General features: G+C 40.8%; 1 protein-coding gene across 2 annotated transcripts in view; it reads left to right on the forward strand.

Annotated features, from left to right (window-relative positions):
- The window catches only part of pxdn (peroxidasin), a 69015-nt gene extending 61206 nt beyond the window's left edge, over positions 1-7809 (forward strand). For both annotated transcript variants that reach the window (XM_084382236.1, XM_084382237.1), the window contains 4 exons: positions 2440-2548; positions 2802-2934; positions 4036-4149; positions 5107-7809. In XM_084382236.1, coding sequence (XP_084238362.1) covers positions 2440-2548; positions 2802-2934; positions 4036-4149; positions 5107-5250 — 500 coding nt within the window. In that variant the 3' untranslated portion in view covers positions 5251-7809. The remainder of the gene's footprint in view (positions 1-2439; positions 2549-2801; positions 2935-4035; positions 4150-5106) is intronic.
- The last annotated feature ends 15245 nt before the right edge of the window (positions 7810-23054 follow it).

A 23054-nucleotide genomic window follows, 5' to 3' on the forward strand; every position in this document is an offset into this window, starting at 1 on the left:
CCAGTGTTAGTGTGTTGTATTCTGAAAACAGTTACATACAAAATTATTGTCTCTCACAGTCACATCTTTCTTCATTTTGGCTTCTCTGCAGCATGCCTTTTTTCATGAGGAAAACAACGAGTCATTAACTTACACTGGTCCAGTATCTGGGCTGTTTTTGTTTTTTAAAGCCATACAATCTCCTCATCCTTTGTTTCCCTTTGATAAAATCTTCCTCAAGGCAGACTGGCTTCACAATAACCACCTGGTATTGCTGTAATTTAACCCCGCCTTGAAGGGAACAAGGTTGTTCTTTGACTGCAATTTACTTGAAAGCACTCCTGTCTGTACGATAGTACAAATAGTAGTAATACTGTTTTAGTAGTAAATAGGCAAATGTGATTTGACTGTGTGTGAAACATTGAATAAGAAATGAAATAGGTAAGAGCAGACATTGTTTCAGGCTTCAGCTCACAATGAAAAGGTTCGGCTGTGGAGAAGCTTTGCCCGGGATAATTTTTCTGTGGCTTAAAGAAAGGCAAAACTTCCTTCTGTCAGAAAAAAAAGTATGAAGTCTGAAGAATGCCATTAAATGTCAGCAATTGTTGCTCAACAAACCCTTTGGTGAACCAGCAGACCTCCTCTTCCTGAACTCTCATGACATAACCAATGTTGTGCTCTCACAGACTAATTGTGGGGGGACGAGAAGGTATTTGGAGTTAAGTCCTGAATGTTTAAACATTCCACCCGTTGTTGCAGCTGACAAAGCGAAAAGAAGATAAATGAAGAGGCACCCCCTGCTGTTATAATAAACCAGCATTAGGGTTTATAGTGATTGTTTGCTTTGTATCTTTTATTTGGAGACATGATCAGTTGTGAAATGAGAAAATGGCTCAGATTACAATCTAAGGAATACACCTGGCTAAACTTTAGGGACTGAAAGCCATGCAGTGGGTTTTTAACATAGACTTTCAGCAATGAACTTTGTGGAATGAGTTTTAAGTATTAAGAAATTACTAATTTCTATCATTGTGCACAGAATACAATGGTTTTTCAGTGACATAATGTGGCCATTTATTGCCTATAGCTACAGCCTCCCCACCCTTTTCCCACTGAATCCCTAATAAAGTGATGCAAGAAGTGTTGAGTGAAAAAGAGCATACAGATCATATTGCCGTGTATGCGTTCCAGATTCTGCCCACAAACAGCTATGGTTTCATGTATATGTATGGGCTTTAGCCACAAATATTACCAGAGTCAATACAATTCCACGCAATGTTTCTGCCATCACTGAAAAAAGACATTCCAGTGACAATGAATGAAAGAATTCATTAAAAAAAACATTTAAAGACAGAGTGAGTGGATTTGATCCTCAGTCACATCAGACTTCTGTGTCAATTCATAATAGTATTTTGTGATAAATTAATTCTTGTTTGATGTAGAAGCTTGACAAAAATGTTTTAGATACACTATGATATGAAATATTAGATATCACGATGTGTTAGCTGTGTTGTGAGTCTAGCTTGAGGTTGTCTCGACTTCCAAAACACTAAACTCATCTGAAATGAGGCGCCCTCACCAATTCCTTGAGAACAAGCTACAGTGTACAGAGGATTAAAAAAAAGATTTTAATAAGCAACATATGGTGCCTCTCAATAAATCTCCCTTAATCCCACATTCTGACCCTGGTGTTAACCCTTCTTTGACAAAATGTACAGGGGAAGAGTTAAACTAATGAACAGAGACTATCCCACCAGAAACAAGAGGAAAGAAGAGTTGGGGCACTTCTCTCTGTATGTCTGTCAGCAGCAGCAGGGCATGAGCTGTGTGCTCATGCATGTCTGTCAGCATGAGACAGGAAGTCTTGTTGTGTTTGGATAGTCGATGTCTTTTACAGACTGTTGTCTGGTAAATCAAAGAAGCAGAGCAGCCAGTTTTTAACTTTTACGGATAAAGGTGAAGCCCTGTGGGGCCTGATCTCATTCATCTGTCCTTCCTAGCCTTATTACGCCTCTTGATGCTATTTGCTGATGTTCAGCATGCCCCAGGTGTGTGTGTGTGTGTGTGTGTGTGTGTGTGTGTGTGTGTGTGTGTGTGTGCGTGTGCGTGTGTGTGCGTGTGTATGTGGTTAAGTGATGGCAGCAAGTGATTGCCATGGTAGTACAATAAGCCTCAGATCAGAAAAAGAAAGTGGCATCACCAGTCATGGTTTCCTGTTTCATATGCATGTGCTGGGAGGCTGCATTTATGCTGTATGTATAAAGGGAAAAGATTTACTTAATTTCTCTGCACAAGCAGTTTACTCTGTGTGGTCATTAAGCGCTTATTTGTTACCATTTTATCATATTGAATAAGAAAATATCACTTGAGCCTGAAAAGCCACATGGTATAGCAATAAAGATTCAGTTCTTGTCAATATCAGTGAACCACAGTCTATTGCATTGTGTTTGACCCCAACAGACTGCAGAACCAAAGGCCAGTTCAACGCCCTGTCATACCACTTTAGAGGACGCAGATCAGCTGAGCACAGCTACAAAGAGGACAAACCTGACAACAGCATCCAGAACAGGTAAAACAGTATGACAATCACCAGGATTTAAAGCTTGAACAACACATTGTGCTGTCAATTTGTGATTATTATGTCACTGACATACTGGACATTTATTTAGCATTGGATTCAAGCATTAAGACTCAAAATTTGAGAAAAATAAGCCTTTGTGCACACAGAAGAATGATTAGATCGTTTACTTTAACTTTAACTGAAAGTTGTAAAAATGCCTAATGTAAAACCTAATATTCCGTTTCTACATTTGTCTTTGCAGTCCAGTGGAAGAAGCTGTAGAAAGCCTAGTAAATGTTACTGTGACCTCCAAAAAAAGCACTGAACCCTCAATCAATGACTTCCAGGACTTTGTCTCCGACATGCAGAAGACAATCACAAGTTTACGAAAGCAGGTGAGTGCCTGTATCTTCGCCCATACACATACAGACTCATCGCTGTACATTTGTTGCCTTGCCTTCCTCCCCTGATTGGCATTTGAGTGGTTTTTTGGTAATCTCGATGTCTTTAAACAGGGTTGTGTCTGAGTATAAGGTGGCAGAATGCAGAGACACTGGTGGTAATTTAGACATCCTACTATGGCAGCCACGGTCACACTTTCTGTCTCTATCTGTCAGTTATGGTTGTAAGATGACGGGCTTGCTGTTTATGCTGTTATGTGTGACTGCTGCTGATTCACCATCCACACCACCACTTCTTCAAATCTTTTTCTGAAATCTTCAGCTGTTTCAGGTCACAGGTCCCATATCCATGTACAGTAACACAAAGCTAATTTTGAAAAAAAAATCAAAAACCCCAACCACCACGGCAGCCACCGTGACATTAAAAATCATTATGCCAAACACAAAGATGCCTTTACAGGAGAACTTCACTTGCAGTTGCAAAGTATTCTGACTCAAACTTTTCAACTTGTAGATTGCTCAATTTATTATAAAGTGTGTGTAGTATAGTGTAGCAGGTGACGTTAAAGTCATGTGATTGTGGTGTAGTTTGTTTATAGCCTAATGTTAGCATGTCAGGATTAGGGCAGTTTTTTTTACTTTCTTACTTCAAATGACACTGAACTTGTGGCACTAATGTAAATTATACATATTATGTTTTATTTTACTCCATATCACTCTCATTTCAGGGCTTACATTTTCACTTACATTAACATCTTTATGTTTTGCTCTTTTTTATTCATCAATCATTTTCTTCATATGAATATTGTCATAATCACTAGATTTTGTCTTCTATAGTTAGTAAAACTCTGTGTTTAGAGGGTGGTGGATCATTGTCCTTATAATACGGAAAGGATGTGATAGTGTTCATAATGGCATAATCTTGCACTTAATAGTTCATAATGTACTCATGCGGTGTGAACATTCTCATGTATACTGTGTTGTAATTGGCTTGTGTATTGTAAAATGTGTTGCAAGGGAGAGAGATGTGTTATAGTTGTGTAACCATAGCAGTGGCTTGTGCGAATAAATGTTAATGTCCTTGTATCTTCACAGATTAAAAGACTTGAGACCCGTCTGAGCAAGACTGACTGCACTGATAGTGAGGGACGTGAGCGAACAGATGGAGATCGGTGGAAGAAGGACTCCTGCACCATATGTGAATGCAGAGTATGTTTGACATATAAATCAAAATGCAGTGCAAATGTTTTACACACCACACAAACACATACACACACAGTGCTTAGTCCACTGTGAGAATCTGATCAGGTTTTATTATCTCATTGAGAACAGGCTGTCCATCAGAACTTTAATTTGTGAGCATTTTGACCAGTTTAAATGTCCCAGTTTCTCTCTGTCTGGTACTCTAGCCAGTGTTTCACCTCCTCCAGTTCCTCTTGGCATTACCCTCGTCCTGACACTGTTGTCATCCCTGTGCACCGGCCACTTCTCTGCCTTTATTCTTTATCTCGGACACTGCTGGCATAGGAGATGGCGGCTCTATGCCAAACCTGGCTTCCTCTGATCGCCCACTTACTTTTTGTTGCCATCTTTTACACTTAAAGTTTATGTTTGCTCAGTACATGTAATAACACACCTGTTAGTTTCTCTTTTGTGTTTCACTCTTTTTCCACTTTTCCTCACCTCCCTATAATTCGAGTTTTTTGTAATAATTAAATCTGGCAGGCAGAAAGACAGTCTGGGATAGAACAGTTGGGTTCAACACATCATGCTGTTGCTCTAAAACAAAGAACTTTATTGTTCTTTTCATCCTCGTCATGAGGCACCTCACTTGAAGCTTATCATAGGCTAAATGTTTCAGTTAGTTTCATGCCAAACAAGAGCACAAGACAGTGCCTGGAAAATAACTAACAGCTTATGCCCACACATGTTGAAATCCATAATTGAAACATTATATTCCCATTATTTACATTTGTGAAATGTTTATACACTTTCTGATCATATGCATCAGTTTGATCTGTTTTTTGTTGAATGTGTCATACAGTTGATTTTACGTCTGTATTTTGGTAACTGTACTGCAGCTGGCCAGTCTCCCCCCACACCAACACAAACATTTAATCAAGTCTAATCTAATAAGGTAATTGAATCTTTTCTGACCCCATCCAGAGTGCCCAGGTGACTTGCTTTGTGGAGTCATGTCCACCCGCTGAGTGCAAACGGCCCATCAAGCTAAAAGGCGCCTGCTGCCCGTTGTGCCTCGATCAGGCGGATGTTGAGAAGAGGCAAAAAGCAGACACCCACCATGAATAACCCTCAGGACCCCCACCCACCCCCTGATAAACATTCTAATGGCTGAAAGTTATACACTCACATACAGACATCCAGAGAGAGGATGAGACTCATGAAGGTGTGCTTATCCACAGCCTCACTAGACCCAATAGCCTCAGTTTTTTGTTTCATTTTGTATCCTTTCGTGTTGATCAAGGGAGGGGGGGATTTTCTTTTCTTTTTGAAATGTTGCCTCCTCCAGGGCCAGCAGCCTGAGGCTCAGTTTGAAAATGCACTGGCAACCAGCCAGTGATCACTAAATGGATTTATTTCTGAACCAATGGCTGGATGGATGGATGGATGGATGGATGGATGGGTGGGTGGATTGTAAACAAGAGGGACAAACCTCTGTAACAGCCTGCTACCAACACTTGGTGACACAACGCGGGGCCACCTGCTGTCAACAAGCAGGAAAGGGAAGTAGATTGAAAGGTGGCAGCCATTTTGTTGTCTCACAAAAGTTTCTCAGGTTAGAGATGCCGAAAACTGGTGCTATTTCCCCCCTTTTTTATTAATGAATTAATCACTAAATACAAACCTTCAAAGTATTGTCTTTTGTATGCAAAGCAACCTATATACACTCAGTATATGCCTTTTTATGATAAATCACAACTGAGAGGCCGATTTTATTCAAACTAAAAGACTTTTTATGAATAGATTTACTTCATCGTTTAATCCAAGGTGCTTTATATCATGTTATGAATATGTATTATTTTCCTCCCTTTTTGTATAAAAATGCTTACATATGAAGATAATGTGAAGCCCTACGAAAATGTTTGTAATGCAAAAGAGATGTCTACTGATTACTGCTCCTCTCTCCATGGACAACTTGTTGGTTAACTTACTTCTTGTCTCTGCTGGCCTGTCCTGAACTTGAGTGAGGCGGAGCCGCGTAGCGCTCCCCATTGCAGGACACTCAAACCAGCTCTTGCACTGTTGTGCTCCTTTCCAAGTTTCATTTTGCTTTCAGAAAGCAGTGAAAGAATAATATCCATTTTTACCACTGTAATGTTGTGAACTTTGTCCCAGTATTTTCCTCAGCCTCGCAAAGCCAAATGTATGATTTAGTTACTTCTAAAATGACATAATAGCATGTGTGTATCTATGAAACTATGTATGAATGTTGTCGTGAGGTCAGGATTTAGCCTTTGGTACTGCTATCTCTACCACAGCAGTATTCTTCTGGCCACCTCACAGATCTGTTTTCTTCATGCATAGTCTTTAGTCCACAGACTGCACACAACTGAAGGACTGTTACTGTTGACTGTTCTTCTCTGCTGTTGTGGACCTGCACCAGTTTAGACAAGGACACGCTTGCATGCATTCCTTTGTCAGGTATTCACTTTGACTCCACCTTTTCCCTTTTTAAGTTTTTTTGCTCATGTTTGTACAGTATTTGGATATTTCCCCCTTTGAGGACCATCTTCAGTGGTGGTATAGGTTAAGAATGCTCGCCCTGCTCATTTTTCTTTTCCATGTTAAAGTTTTTGAGACCGGGGTGACGTCTTTCGGCAGAGCATGTGTGGAGCGCAGGCTTCTCTAGCCCTCTGACCCTCATTCCGCTGTAATGGAAGCCATATGAGAGGGGAAGTGAGGGTAATGTTGGGGGAGGGGTGCGGATGATTGGGATACACTGTCAATCAAAAAAAGTCTCTACCATCTTTGTGAGACAGTTTTATTCCTCTGACTGTCAGCTGGTATACATGTGTAAACAAGTTACTGTACTGTTAAGACAAATGCCTCTTGTGCTCTGCACTGGCTTGCTTAGTGTACGTCACGTTTCTGTTTTCCTGTTTTGCTTTGCTCCTAATTATGGCAAAGCGGCTGCAGCTGCAGTGTTCCTTTCCATTGTTTTCTTTATATGGTAACGTCCTGACCAAGCATCTGTCACTAAACAGAAATAATACTCTGCAGAATGTTCCGTTCAGGATTCCACATGGATTACGGGCCACGCAGTCGCACTGGTAAATTGGTATCATATCATATGTTTAAACAGGTTTGTACATCAAACTGTGTGTTTACAGTTGTGTATTTTATGCTCTATTACTCTCTGACTGTGGCTCCTCCAGTAACAACTGTATGAACACATCCTATTCATGTGCACCAATGTGTGTTTGTTTAACTAAATTTAGTTTTTTGAGATATTTTCACAAACTTTGTGTATGAATGAGCTTGTGTGTGTTGCTCCTCAGCAGGCTAATTGCATTTTGGCAAGTGTCCCAAAGCACTGTGAGCTCTGTTTGTTTCCAGTCTTCATATTCATATACCTGTTGTATTAGTTGATTTTTATTTTTCTGTTTTCATCATACTTCCCTCTCTTTTTATTTCCACCCAAAAAAACTCTCAAGTGTCGATGGAATGCACTGCTCCCCAAGACTGAACATGCTTTACCTACACTGTCCCTCAACCAGTGGTCAATGTGGATATAATAGTACCTACTATGACATTTGTATTGTATGTTTGCCAAAGAATGGTTTGCACTGTAATGTATGCCTCTCGACAGTAAAAATAAATAAATAAGCCACATTTGAATTACAGTCATACATGTTGATGGCTGTTCTGTTTCAGCTCCTGTGCTTTGCAGTGCTACTGAACAACAGATGAGATCAGTCCAAAAGATGTGACCTGTCAGTTTATTGATGCTGTGACAGAGCTCAGACATTTTGATCTTGCTTATAACAAAACGTTTTACTCTAAACATCAAATATATCTAAAAACCATACAGGTTCGTTCTTAAGTTGTTAACTTGTTAACTTGTCATGGACAGCAAGGTTGGGTTAATATGGACAATTCATTTAGTAGCTAACTGGTACTTTGCACTTGGTACTCGGATTTACTTTTTTAGTAGTTGCCACACTTCCTTAGAAGCCTAAAGTGCCTTTTCATATTTGCAGTTGTAGACTTGACATATAAACCCTGGTTCTCTTTGTTTTAGGCATGCTAGTGGCATGATTTAAGAGAGGGCACTCTTGGCCTGCCTGGTTTTTCGGTCCACCACTTTGGTCCGGACTGACTGGTCCAGGTCATAATGTTTTGTGAAATATCTTGGTGTCCAAATTCATGGTTACCTGAGGATGAATCCAAATGACTTAGGTGATGACTTATCCTTTGAGGTTGACATTTGTGGTTTTGGGTGAAATGTCTGAACAACTATGGATGGGTTGCCATGAATTTTGGTATAATTTAATACAATAGTAATTATTTTAATGATCCGTTAACCTTTCTTTTAGCCCTATCATTAGGTCAAAACTTACTTAGAACTAATAAGTAACAGCTAATTAGTACATTTTAGCACTGTGGATGCTGAATATATGATGTGAAATTTATATTATTTGTTATCAGCTAACAGTGATATTGTTATAGCCAATAAATAGAGCTGATAATACGAAGCCAGATTGCTTTCATTGGCATGACAAGCACAGCATCAAAACACTCCAATATAGTTGGTGGCGTTATGCACCTTTAAAGTTGCTTTGCAATCTGCCAATAAATGAAGAAAAAGAAGTGCCTATGATGTCAATCTGCTACACATGGGTCGAGCCACACAGTGTAGACTGGAGAGCCAAATAGTGTTGATACTTTTTTACGGTTTGAAAGGGGGGCAACAAAGATTGTAATTTGCAATACATGTTCCACAAGGATTCAGAGAGGAGGGGGAAAGTCTACAAGTTTTAACACAACAAACATTATTATGGTATATAATATTATATAATCTTTGACCTATCATCTCACCACTTAGCCTTTTCTCTTAGACTAAGCCGTCAGGTGTGCAGAAACCAGTGGTTATGAATAAAAAACCCAAAAAAAACTCAATTATCTGTTATCGGTACTGGCCACGAGAAGCAAATTATAATCAGTTATCTGTACTGCTGAAAAAATCCCATATTGTGCATCCTTAGCTAGCATGCTAAACTACTAAGGTGAAAGTGGGAAACATTTCTGTACACCTGCTAAACATGAGTATGTTAGCAATGTCATTGTGAGCATGTTAGCATGCTGACAAAACATAGCGTTTTGCTCAAAGTACAGCTGCTAGGCTGCACACTCCTGTTGCTTAAAAAAGGTTTATTTTGATTATCAAAAGAGTTGCTGAGATAACTGACTTATAATGACGAATAATCAACTTAACATTTTTGCTTTAAAATAGAGCACACAGAAGATCCTTAACCACTTTGGTAAAATGTTTCCTTTGTATTGTTCTCTCCTGTTAGCCAGGTTTTGACAGAAGAGACAACACTATCTTGCGTGTCTTCAAACAGAAAGCAGCTGTGAAGTATTTTGGGAAAAATGTTTGCAAGGTGAGTAATATTAACCACTGTAGAGGCCTGAGAACCTAACAATGTAAATGTGCGTCTGCCTCAGACTGTTGTACACACTCACAGCTGCACACAACCTCACAGAATGTTGTTATGGCTGTTCTCTGTGACAAATGATGTCTGCTCTGGAATGTGTTTCTTTCAGATAAAAACTACAGCATACATGTATTTATGTTGATCAGAACTGACTCGAAAACACTTTTCCCTTTTATCTATGCTTCCACCAATCTCCATCCCCTTATTTTGTTTCCTCCATCCATGTCTGTCCCTCAGCCCTCTTTACTTCTCCCTGTAGACTCGGAATGGGCAGCTGGGCCAGAGAGTGGACCGAGACTCTGGAAAACTATACAAGGAAATGAGGTTTCCAGTGGCTTTACAGATAACAGCGCCTTTATCTTCTTGCCAGGCAGGAAAAGACATTATCACCCTGACAACAAGGGACCTACCTTACTCAGAGCAATAGGTCTATACCTGGGAGATAAACACGAATACACACACTTCCTCTGGGTTGTTCTCTGCTGCAGTTTTTTGTTGTCTAAATGAAACCTCTGCTGTTTACTTCAATCTGATTATCCAAGTAAGGAAGTGCTCTAGGTGTCTGAAGCTAGATGTAAGCAGACAATACAACACACAGAAATGCCCTCCAAGAAACCGTATCAGAGCATAAAATTTGCCTGAATGAGACTGAAGTCTTCTAGATCTAAAGTTTCCGTCCAGTACTTGGCACATCATGAAGCAGACTACAGAGAAGAGGCAGAGGACTGTGGCTTTCAGGGTCTGGACAGGACACAAGCCTGCAGCTGCACAAGCCTGGCTACCCAGCAAGCCTCTCACTTCCCACTCATCACGTACTGGAATTTCATTTAGGCAATTGGCTTTCCGTGTTGCACTTCTCACTCGCCAAGGTGGGGAATTTTTTCCTCTCGCTAATGGAACGTCACTCTCATTTCCAGAGCGAGGTGGATGAAAGAGAAAGAAGTGGTGTCACGCTGGGGGAAAATAGGTTTTGCATCCCAGGATTCAAAGGACTGCAGCAATGGCTTGTCACTTCCAGCGGGTGGGATATGTCATGAGATGGCTTCCCGCTAGTGTTTTTGGCTGACACACAAGCCTACTGAGTTTATAGTGCAGGTGTTTGCACTGTATGAGTAAAAAAGTTTGGGAAGGTGACTGACTTACCTGCCTGGAATTGCAAGGGATGCAATCTACTGGAAGTCTTAAAGTTGTTTTGATTTAAACTATGTCTTGATCATCTGATAACATGCTGAGTACAACAACTGCCATTTCTTGTGGGAATTTTTTATTTTTTTTTAGTTTCATCAGAGGAACGATCAAGGAATCACCCTCTAAAGACCATGGATATCTTTACACTAAAAAGAAGGGTTGCAATATGGAACTGAGTTTGAGTTCATGAAGCTGCTCTATAGTCTGGTGTTACAGCAGTGGATACTTTTGTATGAAGCAACAATTTTCAGGGCTGAGAAAAGACGAAAGCTCGGCAATACCGAAAACAGACCAAAAAAAGTTCCTTGAATGGCCACATGAGGCTGGCTTTGAAAGTGAATCAATGCCGATAAGATGTTAAAATGTTGAACTTTACATCAGAAATAAACATGTTATAGCCTGGTATAAACAACACTTATGGTTTATATAGCTAATTTCCCCTCTATAACAACTGTACCAGGGGTGATTTTTATATTTAACTCACTTGTTTAAATTATATTAAGACTGATGGGAGCTGATAGGTTTCACTCTAGTCTATGTGTTTACCTCCACTGGCACCGCTGCGTTGCGTATCTGCTCCGGAGCACCACGCAATAATTAAGCCAAATTCAGCACAGAGCAGACAAGAAGTCAGACACCGAAGCAACAACACAAAATCCGGTTAATTTTCATAATAAAACACTCGGTGTTGAGGCCAGCACAAAAATCTCAAAAAAGAGACAAATCCAAGCACTTCTTCTAAACCTTCAGTTGGGAACACTTCTTGTTGTTGTGTTTGTGACACATATGTATAACTGCGGTCGAGGGAACTCCTCGGTCTTCCAGCTCCAGCTGTGCCAGCTTGCTGCTAATTTACAGTGAGGTATTCTGGCTGTTTGAGGAGAATAAACCCACAGTCAAATTCACACGAGTAATGTGAGTAAACACAAATGATCCCACAATCAAACTCATAATGCAAGGCACTGCAAATAATGCAAGGCATCTTAACTTTTTATGTAAAAACAGCATTAGCTTAGATTGCTAGCCTTAGTTAGCTTGGTAGCTTTGAGCCAGGTGGCTCAGAAAATGTTAAGTTAAGTATAACATTCCAAGGTCTGAGGTCATTTAAAACTTTTTTCTTGGTGACTGCCTTAACTGATCAACTGCAACAGTAATTTGGGGACTTGTATTGTTTAAGTTTCTCTAGGTCAGAGACAAGTATATGTATGCATGCTCGGTGCAGAAGTCGTGCTAATAAAACCTGGCAGACAACTTGTTGGCCACATCTGCAGTTATCACCCCCTCAGGTGGCCTTTCTCTGGTGGCACCACTGTTGCCAACTCCTCAGTAAGGAAAGTCGCTATTGGCTGTCCTAGAAGTCGCCAAATGATGTCATCACCTAATTTGCATAACTGACCATGTGTATTTAATTGTAATGGACACTGTAGGAGCAAGGAATAACGTTGTGGGAGAGTTAAGAAGTGAGTAAAAAAACACCTTTAACTTATTTGAGTGCAGTGATTTATTTTAGACAAAGAAAACCCTGACTGTAGGCCAGGGTGGGATCAGCCAGCGGGACTTGTGCATTTGCGAGTCGCAGTCCGGAAGCAAGGGTCAGGGGTGAACTTCTCCTGCTCTGACTGCAGCTGGGAGAGACTGTTGCGCGCGGACTGGGCCACCTGTGAGTGCTTTGGGACGGGGGAGGGGCCCACGGGAGCACCCGCTGCTCATTGAATGATACGTGCTTTCATGTCAGAGTCTCCAGAAGTCTCCAATAACACCAGAAAAAGGCGCTAGATTTGTCGCTAGTTGCTTTTTTGAAAAAGAGTCGCTAGAGGGGTCTGAAAACTCGCTAAATATAGCGACAAAGTCGCTAAGTTGGCAACACTGGGTGGCACAAGAGTCTGTGAGCTTCAGACTCTTCCAGACAGTTGTACTGTTGTTTCCCTATTTTCATCTTTATACCGTCTCTTTAACTGTCTGGCAGCCCTTTACCTTTCTCTCTGTTTTGATTTGATCATAACAGTGTCGAGACCAACTGCTTTTTGTAGGAGTTAATAGCAGTTCAAACACTCCCTGTAACCCAGAGGCACACAGCATTTTCCTATTAAAATGTTGTTTTGGAATATTTTCCTTATCTATATCAAGGGTCTTGGGAAGGAGAGTGTCGTATGCTGTACAGATTGCAAAGCATGTTGTGGCAAATTTGTGATATGTTTCAAAATTGCGTGCCAAGAAATGTTTGAATGGAAGACTTTATAGTTAGTAAAGAATAGACCGAAAGAATTCAGACAGAGTTATTCAGGAACTATATATTAATGATTTATTATCACGTCATGCCTGATTTGATCCTCGTTCCTTAGCAACTACTCAATGCTTGAAAGAGAGATAGGTTAAATGCATTTTCATATAGCGCCCAACTACTCAAAGCACTTTACACCATTCATTTATTCACTCGCACACTCATTCTAACCCTAACCCTGACCTCAGAGATTGCATGGCAAGATGCCCACCTGAACCTGACCTAACCTAACCCTGATTTCAACAGCATTTTCTTTTTTACTTTGCACTCAGGCATGTACGTTGATGTCGAGTAAGGCCTTTGAGGGTTCAGTGTTATGTTTGGACATCTATGTTTGTGTTTAAATTAAAGCTTTGTTATTGTGGGATGTAACCTTGAGGGGTCACTATAAACGATTTTGGACTAAAAATGTATTATAATAATAACTTAATACCACTGGCACCTTATTATGATTGACATTTTTGACTTCCTCATAGATGTACACATATACATTCATTGCACTTATGGTAACCACTAACAGTATCAAAGTTTTCTGTAAAGCAGCTCGTGCTAGACATCCATGCCTGCATTCCTGCTTCCTCTTCGTTCCCTGATGTCATTCTCAGCTTTTGTTGTTGCCAACTCCCAACATTTAAGTTACACTAATTTGATTTACAGCTGTAACTCAACGCCAAATAGAGTGCTACATTTGACCCCTTTCCCCCTGGGGCGAATCTCTCCCCTGTATGAAAATAGCTTACTCTTTTCCCAGGTCTATTTACTGTAATTGCCTAAACAGAATGGATCCCGTCACTGAAATGTAGACAAAACAGGTCAACAGATAAGAGGAGCTAAGTTATCTTGATCATCATGCATTGATATGATCATGTTGAATATTTGCACTCTGTGTGAGAGCTGGGCAGTGATTTGAAGTAATTCTTGCTGATAGAACACCAAGCTAATCTCATGTAAGGACTGGATGAATGCTGGCAGATGACTGACTGGCAGATGGGATGACTCAGTGCGTGACTGACTCACTGGTTGATTTGCCAGCATTCCTCAGTGGACACCAGCGGGGTACAGTCTGACCCAGCGTGATAATCCCCTCGCTGCCAGGACCCCTAATCAGCTCTCCTCTTGACCTGAAATGGGCTAGCTAATGGATAAGCCAACCTGACACAGCAAAGGAATGTATGCTCACACGCACACAAGCACATACACACCCACTAAAAACTGTCTGTAAAACATCTCTATCTTCCTAAATGAAAGATATTCTGGTCAAGATATATTTACTTGACTGGCATTGTCTTCACAGAGGTGAGTAAAATTTGAGTTAAAAGTGTCTGAAGAGAAGACTCCCTGTTTAGCACAAGATGGGATAGTTGTGTTTTGAGAGGCTCCACTTCCTCCTTCAAAAATTAACACTGTAAGAATATATTCTACTGTGAGAAAGTTGCTAAACTTGACGGTATAAGCTGTTAATGCACAGCAGCACCATGGTGAAACTGAACAAAACCAAACACCGAAAAGCAAACTTCAACAGACGAAACGAGTGGAGAAGCGAAAACTAACAGCAACCTGCTAGCTGCTAGCAGTGACAAACTACTATGCCGAACGAGGCGCTGACAACGACTGACATTATGGCTGCTATCGACTGGCTGAGTCACGTTGACTCTGAGTTTGAGTTGTTCAGCGCATCCATCACTGGTCTGAGACAGTCATTGGACGACATAGAGCAAAGAGTAAACTTAAACAAAGGTGGGCTCAACGAGCATGAGACTCAAATTAAACAGCTGGAGGATCAGTGTTCGAGAGGGGCAGAGGAGGCCAGGTCACTCAGTGAATGTGTGGACGACCTTGTCTTGCAGTCCAGATGACAAAAAATTTGGATCATAGGTGTTAAAGAGGGTATGGAAAAGGGCAACCCTACAGACTTTGTTTCAAAGCGTATACCAACACTGCTAGGAGAAGAAAACTTTGACAACAAACCTGTTAAGGTGGATCGCGCACACAGGGTCTGGGTGAGGGCAGCGGCAACAGATGGCCCTCCTCGTCAACTTTTTGCACGGATTCATCATGACTCGGTACAGGAACGTATACTGAGGCTCTCCTCACAGAAGTTTCCTTTACGATATGAGGGTACGTATCTTTATTTTCCCGGACCTGGGTCCAGCAGTTATGAAACAACAAAACCGGTTTGATAACATCAGGACCAGATGGAGAGTTGCTGAGGTGAGATGTGGGTTCCGTCATCTGGCAACATTCATTGTCTCGGTGGGACGAGGACAAGCACATGTTCAACAACCAGAAAGATGCTGAGAAATTCCTCGATGACAAAGAGGTGCCGCGCTAGCGTAGCTAGCCATGGTCAACGAAACTAAGGACATCTTATTTTTTCATGTTAGGCTAAAGACGAATGGACCCATTTAGAACGTCTCAACTTGCCCAGTTTTGTTTACTTCTCATGTTCTGCAGGACCGGAGGAAGCAGAAACAGACTGTTACGGTATGTTACAGGCTCAGAAGGTTCGGACTTGGGGGGTGTTGATTCTCAGAGGGGAGTGGGAGGAGGGAGGCAGAGGTCCCCGAAGGACAAGGTACAGTGTTTATGTTAAGTTATATTGTTCACATGCAGGTGTTTATATGTTCTTACATTTGTATAGTATGGCGCAATCTTCGTTTGTTACATAAACATGGAAATATTTCACGTCATTGAATATCACGGACATCACAAGGATAGTGAGCTGGAATGTTAAGAGGATTAAATCACCCAGTTTAAAGACAGAAGGTAATTTAAATTTAAAAAGCTTGAAAGCTGATATTATATATCTTCAAGAGACACAAATTAAGAATACAGCTAGAGACAAATTACTTATGGGCTGGGGATCACATTTACCAGTCAAACTCCGGCACCATTAGGGGTAGCCATTATTACTAAGAAAAATGTGTTGTTTGACCATAGGTGTACAGTCAGGGACGCAAACGGCAGATTTATAATTGTGTCAGGGGCACTCAACTGTGTTTCTGTCACACTGATAAATGTTTATGGTCCAAACTTTGTTGACCCAGGATTTTTCAGACAGTTTTGAATGGAATTCCAGATGTTGGTGACACAACATTATAATGGGGGAGGGGGGAAAAAAACATGATTTGTCATTATATGCAGATGATGTCTTCGTACGTGTCTAACCCACAGGAGTCCTTACCTGCAATTATGGAGTTGTTTCACCACTTTTTCTCTTCCTCTGGGTTTCAAATGAACTGGGATAAAAGTGAATTAATGCCAGTGTACTGAGACCAGGTTAGTTGCTGTGTGCTCCTGTTGTATGTGTCTTGCTAGTAACTAATATCTGTAATTGTTAATGCCACCGCAAGTTACTTAACATTAAAACAACTCAACCTTGACCTTTGTCTCCTGTGCCAGCTGACTTGGGTTTTTTAAATTCTTTATACTTCTACACTGGATAGGTAATTACAGCATCATGCTTAGAAATGTGGAGCTATGGACCAGGATGCCGTTTTTTACATGTTGTCTTGAGAATGGGCTATATTAGCAAGGACAGTGGGACACAGACATCCAGGCAAAACAAAGGTCCATCTACGTACCAGCAATGCAGAGTCCATCTTCATGTACAGTTATGAATACTAAAGGGAAACTAAAATATATGCATTCCACAATGGATGCGTATGTGGTATGTTCTAGTCCTACAAGATGACAACCTTGGCATTTGAAAGTTAAAACAAAAGCAATAGCATCATCACTGAAATAAAGTAGGAACGCTGATCTATGTGTTTCAAAATGGGGCAGATTATACTGTCATCTCTGACTGCAATGAGATGGACTGCGAAGGAAGAAAAGATCACAAATTACCTCCAAGAGGAGCCAAGATGAACTAAACCTGGGGGAGGCTCAACATCTTACAGAGAATAGGGAACTATGTAGTAAGGGAGTAAATTCCAAGTTTCATCACGATTCAATATTATATTGGCTTTTTGGGCAACAATACAATATCTGCTGAAATCACAAAGTCTGCCACGATCCAATTTCGATTCGATCCAATTCAAGGGCCTGTGATCTATATTAGATGTTATCATTTGACTATTTAACACAATCTGTTACTTTTCTGTTTTTGGCCGTAAAAGAAAAAAAAACAACACATAAATAATTGTAAAAAGTTTTAACTAGTTAAGTTTTTTCAGCCTATCACTGTTGAAACAGAGCAGCTAATGTTACTGTAGCAAGAGCAACAAGTTAGCAGACTGCTGAGTCAAATGCTTAATTGTTCCGAAATACAAAATATTTCCACACTGCAGATTCATTTCTGAAAGGAGAGTAAATATTGTGTTTTGTCATTTGCTATTTTGGCCACAGAAGAAAGGGGGCTGAGTAAATAAGTTACCTTAAAAAAAAACATATACTGTATTTTCTCACTTATCTCCACAGGTATGTTGCCATGCAGAGTCGTCTGGTTTTGTTCACAGACATACAGCAGTGGATACTAAAAATGTCCTAATTATTAATTTAATCTTAATGTGGACCACCTCCCAGGCTTAATTAGCTACTTGTTAATGGCAACTGGAAGCTACAGTCAAAGAGCTACAGCAAAGAGTAGCAAGTCCAGTATAGTGAGCAGCCATATGCAGTTATACTCAGTGTGTGAAATACCTATCAATATTCGGGGGGTCTGCATCTCCCGATTGTTGCGCAATACCGAAATAAATGTTCTCAATATGCAGTAGGCCTATAACATTACAATATTTCAAGGATGCAAGCCAAGACAATCAGTCTATAGCCTACATGACAACCAGGGGCGCCTCCAGGGATTTTGGGCCCCATGAAAGAAATCTAATTGGGCCCTTGTATAGGCCGGCAAAAAAATTAGATGCTGTTTTATGTAAAACTGCATTTTAATGATATTTTTTATCTATCTATAAATATTCCCATATTTGTAAAAAAAACCCAACATGACAGTTACTTGGTTACTGAAACTGAGGGTCATGTAGTTCATGACGTTAAGCTTTGCTAGGTAATATTGATAGATAATGTTGCATGACATTGTTGCAATGATGCTGATTAATTCATGTTATGCAAAAATACATGCTCCAAGCTATCCTGGTTGACTGCCTCCACAGCAACTATAGCGAACCACAGCCAGACAATGGTGAAGCTTACTGATGTTTTTAAGAAGCCTTTATTTATGCTCAACCGTCATCCTTATTTGAACATAAATATATTTCTCCTTCAGTCATATCCGTTCTTCTTTCAACACCACCACCGTATCAACGTGTGGAAACCTGCATTGTATGATGGACCCTCATGGACAGCAAGTGGCGAGGCTGCAGCAGCAGCACACTGTGAAGACCCTCTGTAGTGGTTCGTCTTGGAGGCAGCAGGTTGTCGGGATCGATGAGGGCCAAGCTCTTACTATAGCGAACCACAGCCAGACAATGGTGAAGCTTATTGATGTTTTAAAGAAGCCTTTATTTATGCTCAGCCGTCATCCTTATTTGAACATAAATATATTTCTCCTTCAGTCATATCCGTTCTTCTTTCAACACAGTAAGAGCTAAAGGACAGATAAATGAAATAAAATGAGCTCTTATAAAATAAATAAAAAATAACCTTTGTAAATGATTTTTTACCAAAATATGCCTTATAACAATACATTTGAGCATTAATCAACATTTCACATGAGATAATGACAATAAAACGTTTACCATAAACAGATAAACAGACTCAAAGACTATTGTTAGCTCAACACCACCACCATGAGGCCAAACATATATGCACACTACACGGAAGCTAACATTAGCACGGCTATTAGCGTATGACAAATTAGCATTTTTTCACATTAAAGCTCTGGTCTACGATCTGAGAAAGGTTTGAAAAAAGCATCCCCCCCCACACACACACCCCTCCCCTCTGTGCTCCTTAACCCCTCCCCTCCGAGCTCGTATCGCTCTCCCCTCGGAGTCCCGCAACACACCCCCTCCCGCAACTAGCAACAAGAGCAACAAGCCGGCAGAAACCAAATACAGCCCAGCTTTGAATGTGGAGTAACGATGTCGGATTCACAGATAAAGTTATTACAATGCACGTTGAAACTCATGTAAATCTTGTAAGTCATTACAATGTCCATAGCTAAGCTCCACAGCCAAGCTAGCGTAATGTCATTAGCATGCTACAGCTACGTTACGTTACAGCTAGGTAATAAGTTACAACAGCTAAGTTAGCCGCTTCTAAAAGTTATTGAGGGCCAAGAGACTAACAGATGCTGCCGTCATCTTTCATCACAACGATCGTTTCCACATTGTGGCTGAAAAATAAACCTGTGTGAGTCTCGGACCAGCTGTGTGTGTCCCAGCTGCTGTCTGAGTAGCACCAGACCGCGACACAAACGTGCCCATAAACCGCAATCTCTTGTTTATGACAGATAAGACACACAAATACACACATCGTAAGGCGTATATGATAATCCATCATATTGATTTAGCAAAGGCTTCGTTGAAAACAAATGGACAAGACCGGGAGGAGGGTTAGCAAAACAGTTGAGTAGTGACCGGGCGAGAGGTTGTTATGGAGAAATAAATCCGGACAAATAAAATAAAAATCAGAAATAAATCCGAAACCCCTCCGCTTCGCATTGGGGTTTCATTCATCCATTCATTCATCTTACTTGCTGCTTCATTTAGCTGCCACGAGCAAATAAATAGGCTGATTTGTGTAAACATGATAGCAATGTTAGCTTGTTGTTGACAACACTGCAGAGACAGACACCGTCTAATAACACAGAAACAAACTAACGGCAGCTTTCACAGTCATAAGCCAGCATCGCCATGAAAGTTATCTGTGCCACAACATCCACAATAAAGACGAAAGATTACCTGCTCAACAGAAACTCCGCTGTATCAGCATCGGGTCCATATCTTGAAATGATGATGTTTACTCGGTTTGAGCCCTCTTTGTTTCACATCTCCGCTTTGTGTCTTTTCAGTGACAGACTTTCTTTCTTTGACTCTTTGTCAGTGGGGCAAGCAGAGGCAGCTGAACTGCTCAGGGCAAAACAAACCTCTTGTCCGCTTGTAGTTTCAAATGCGGAAGTGGGTCGGGACCAGACGTGAGCAGGAGCAGGAGAGTGAGCGAGGATTGGATCGGAAAATCGATCCAATAGGAGCCATCAGGGCCGGATGGTTCCTATTGGTCAATTTCTTTTCAGTTTTACAGGCACTAGAGAGAATGGATTTATTTGGTTCCTTTTACTCTTCACATTGTGTAGGTGGTACTATTGGGTCATGATGTTCCTGATATCACCAAGTAATTAACAGCCAAGGATCAATGTCAAAGTTAGGGTTAGGTTAGAGGTTAGGGTTACAGCGCTGGGGGGCGACACCCGTTCCGAAGGACCGCCATTTCGACGGACCGCCATTCCGACCGGGTTATGGTTAAGGTTAGGGTTTCAGGTTCGGAATGGCGACCTTTTTTCAAAAACAATTAAGGGCTGGCATTCCGAAACATGAAAGTGAATGTTCGGGATGGCGGCCCTTCGGAATGCCGCCCTGGACCCTACAGCGCTCCTGGGCGAACAACTTTGACATTGATCCTGGGCTGTTAATTACTTGGTGATATCAGATCGTGCATTGGGTCATAACCACCAACTAAATGATGTTAATAATAATAACAAATCTTTCAAATCGTAGACCATAGCTTTAAATCAAACAAATTACACATGGCTGAACATAAAAAACATGTTGTTTACACAATACCTTGTTCCCAATTCCAGCTGGGTGCTTAACCATATGATGTAGAACCCTTTAGGAGCAGAATTATCGTGCCTGACCGCACCGTTTGCCGTCTGCTCAGAAAAACGTGAAGAAAACTGTCCTTACAGACACGGGAGCTTGCTACTTCCGCCGCCCGATCGCCAAAATAAAAGCACACAGGAAGTGAATACTTTATTAACAGAAACGTCATTTTAAGAGTTACTTACAGCAACATACCAATATTAGTTTAAACCAGTCTTAAAGAGTGTTAGCAAGCTGTGATACAGGATTGGCATAAACTCTTAGCCTGCTTATAATATAACATATAGACCTTGATTATGAGACACCCCCCTTTTTCTCTTTTTGAAACATTTTTTTGAAGACTAAATCTTATTTTTATAAAGAAAAGAATTAAATCTGACTAGAATGCACCAGTAATAGTAATACACTGAAAAAAACAAGGTAACGTGATATCTTTAAATGAAATTGTCTTGTTTGAATAGGCCAGAAATTAAACTGCAGCCTAATGGTAGGTTCTATTTTCTAACATAATTTAACCATCCAAATGTGAAAAACAGAACGACATGTTTATTTTAATTATACTCTGCCTCATTGTTTACCATGATCTTAAAGTTGGAATTATTCTCCACCTCAGTTCTTGGCTTTCTTGGCCTACTTTTAACGCTCTGAAAATGATGGTGGATCATCTGGCATTACCATTACTGTCTTCTGAAGGCTGTCGCGGGCTTAGTTTTCTTAGATTCTTTTAAGCCATGAGCGTCATAGAAATCTTGAAATTGAAATGAATCCGCTGATACCAAACATGTCATGCTAGCTTACTGGGAAAGGAGCTAAATATCACTCCAAATTTGAACTGTTTTTACCGCGAGGTCCACGACCTCAATGTGAAACGATTACTTGTAATAATAACTTTCAGTCACCACTTAATGAGGGATGAGAGGAGGATGAGGAACCTGCTGCCGCTGAAACTGAGCTAGATACAACAAGCCAAACAGCACCATGGCAGGTGCTCTCTATAAGACCACAACCAACCACAAGACCTACACAACCTGCGGTCTCTCCATTCACACTTGGCGGGTCACAGTCTGCCAATAAGGGAAACAGACAGGGTGTCACTGCCAGGCGGTGGTAGATGAATGTCCTGTCTAACTGCGCCTGAAAAAGGCAACACACAGATGTCCAATTACACTCTATTCCAGATTTGACAGGTTATTGCTCTTTTAGCCTCATTTCCAATTAAACTGTTAAGTGCTTGATTGGGTGTCCTATAACCTCAAGTACTTACTCACATTGTGTTCTTGAGTGAAAATGTGCTTGCATTTCTTCAATGCTGTCATATCAGAATATTTGTCATGCATACTTGTCGTGCATTGTTGTGCATGGCCAAGACATCACTCACTCACTCACTCACTCAGACATCACTGTGCTGTGCCTAAACACCCATGTTTCTACTTTCTCATCAGGCTGGCACACTCAGGCTGACACACCTGCAGCAGATCAAAATCATTACAGCCCAATTATCAGCCTGCTGTATAAGCCAGCCAGCTCAGTTGCTCTAGAAGACACAGAACCAGCAACACCTTAGTCCCACAGTATGATTTGTTAAACACCTTTTTCTTTCAGCAATCTTTAACTTAGTTATTTTATTTTGGCCTGGAGATGGCCGGCAGCCCTTCTTTTCGCTTAGTTTTTAGTTCATAATTTGGTTTTGTTAGGCGGGGGGGGGGGCAGCTTCGACGTCCCTATAGGGGGTGGCCTGGTTCCCCCCTCCATTTTGCTGAGTTGGCTGGCATCTCCAGGTTCCTTCTGGTTTGATGATTTCTCACTCAGTAAAGTATTTATATTGTAGTTCTGCTATGGTTTCATAAAGGATGTTTATTGTGGGAACAGTTGGTTAATAAAACCTGTGAAAATGTTCTATTTTCTGGTGTCCTTGTTTTATGTTGAGGTCTCCAATTTGAGCCACTGTTACTTTATTTAATTGTTTGGAGGCCGTAACATGCATAAAGGAGTAATTAACTGAAGTAACAATGAAAAACAATCCTCTCTGATGTTTCTCTCAGAAGTAAGATGGGGAGGGTTAGTACTAGACAAGAAATTCAATTAGACTATAGGCCATTGTTCAACATCTGGTAAATACTTTTCCATCAACAAACATAGGTACTCACAATGAATGCACCCAGAGATGAACAAACATACATTTAC

Source organism: Pagrus pagrus (genome assembly GCF_965226575.1).
Source record: "Pagrus pagrus genome assembly, chromosome: 18".
In the NCBI taxonomy this organism is placed as follows: domain Eukaryota; kingdom Metazoa; phylum Chordata; class Actinopteri; order Spariformes; family Sparidae; genus Pagrus; species Pagrus pagrus.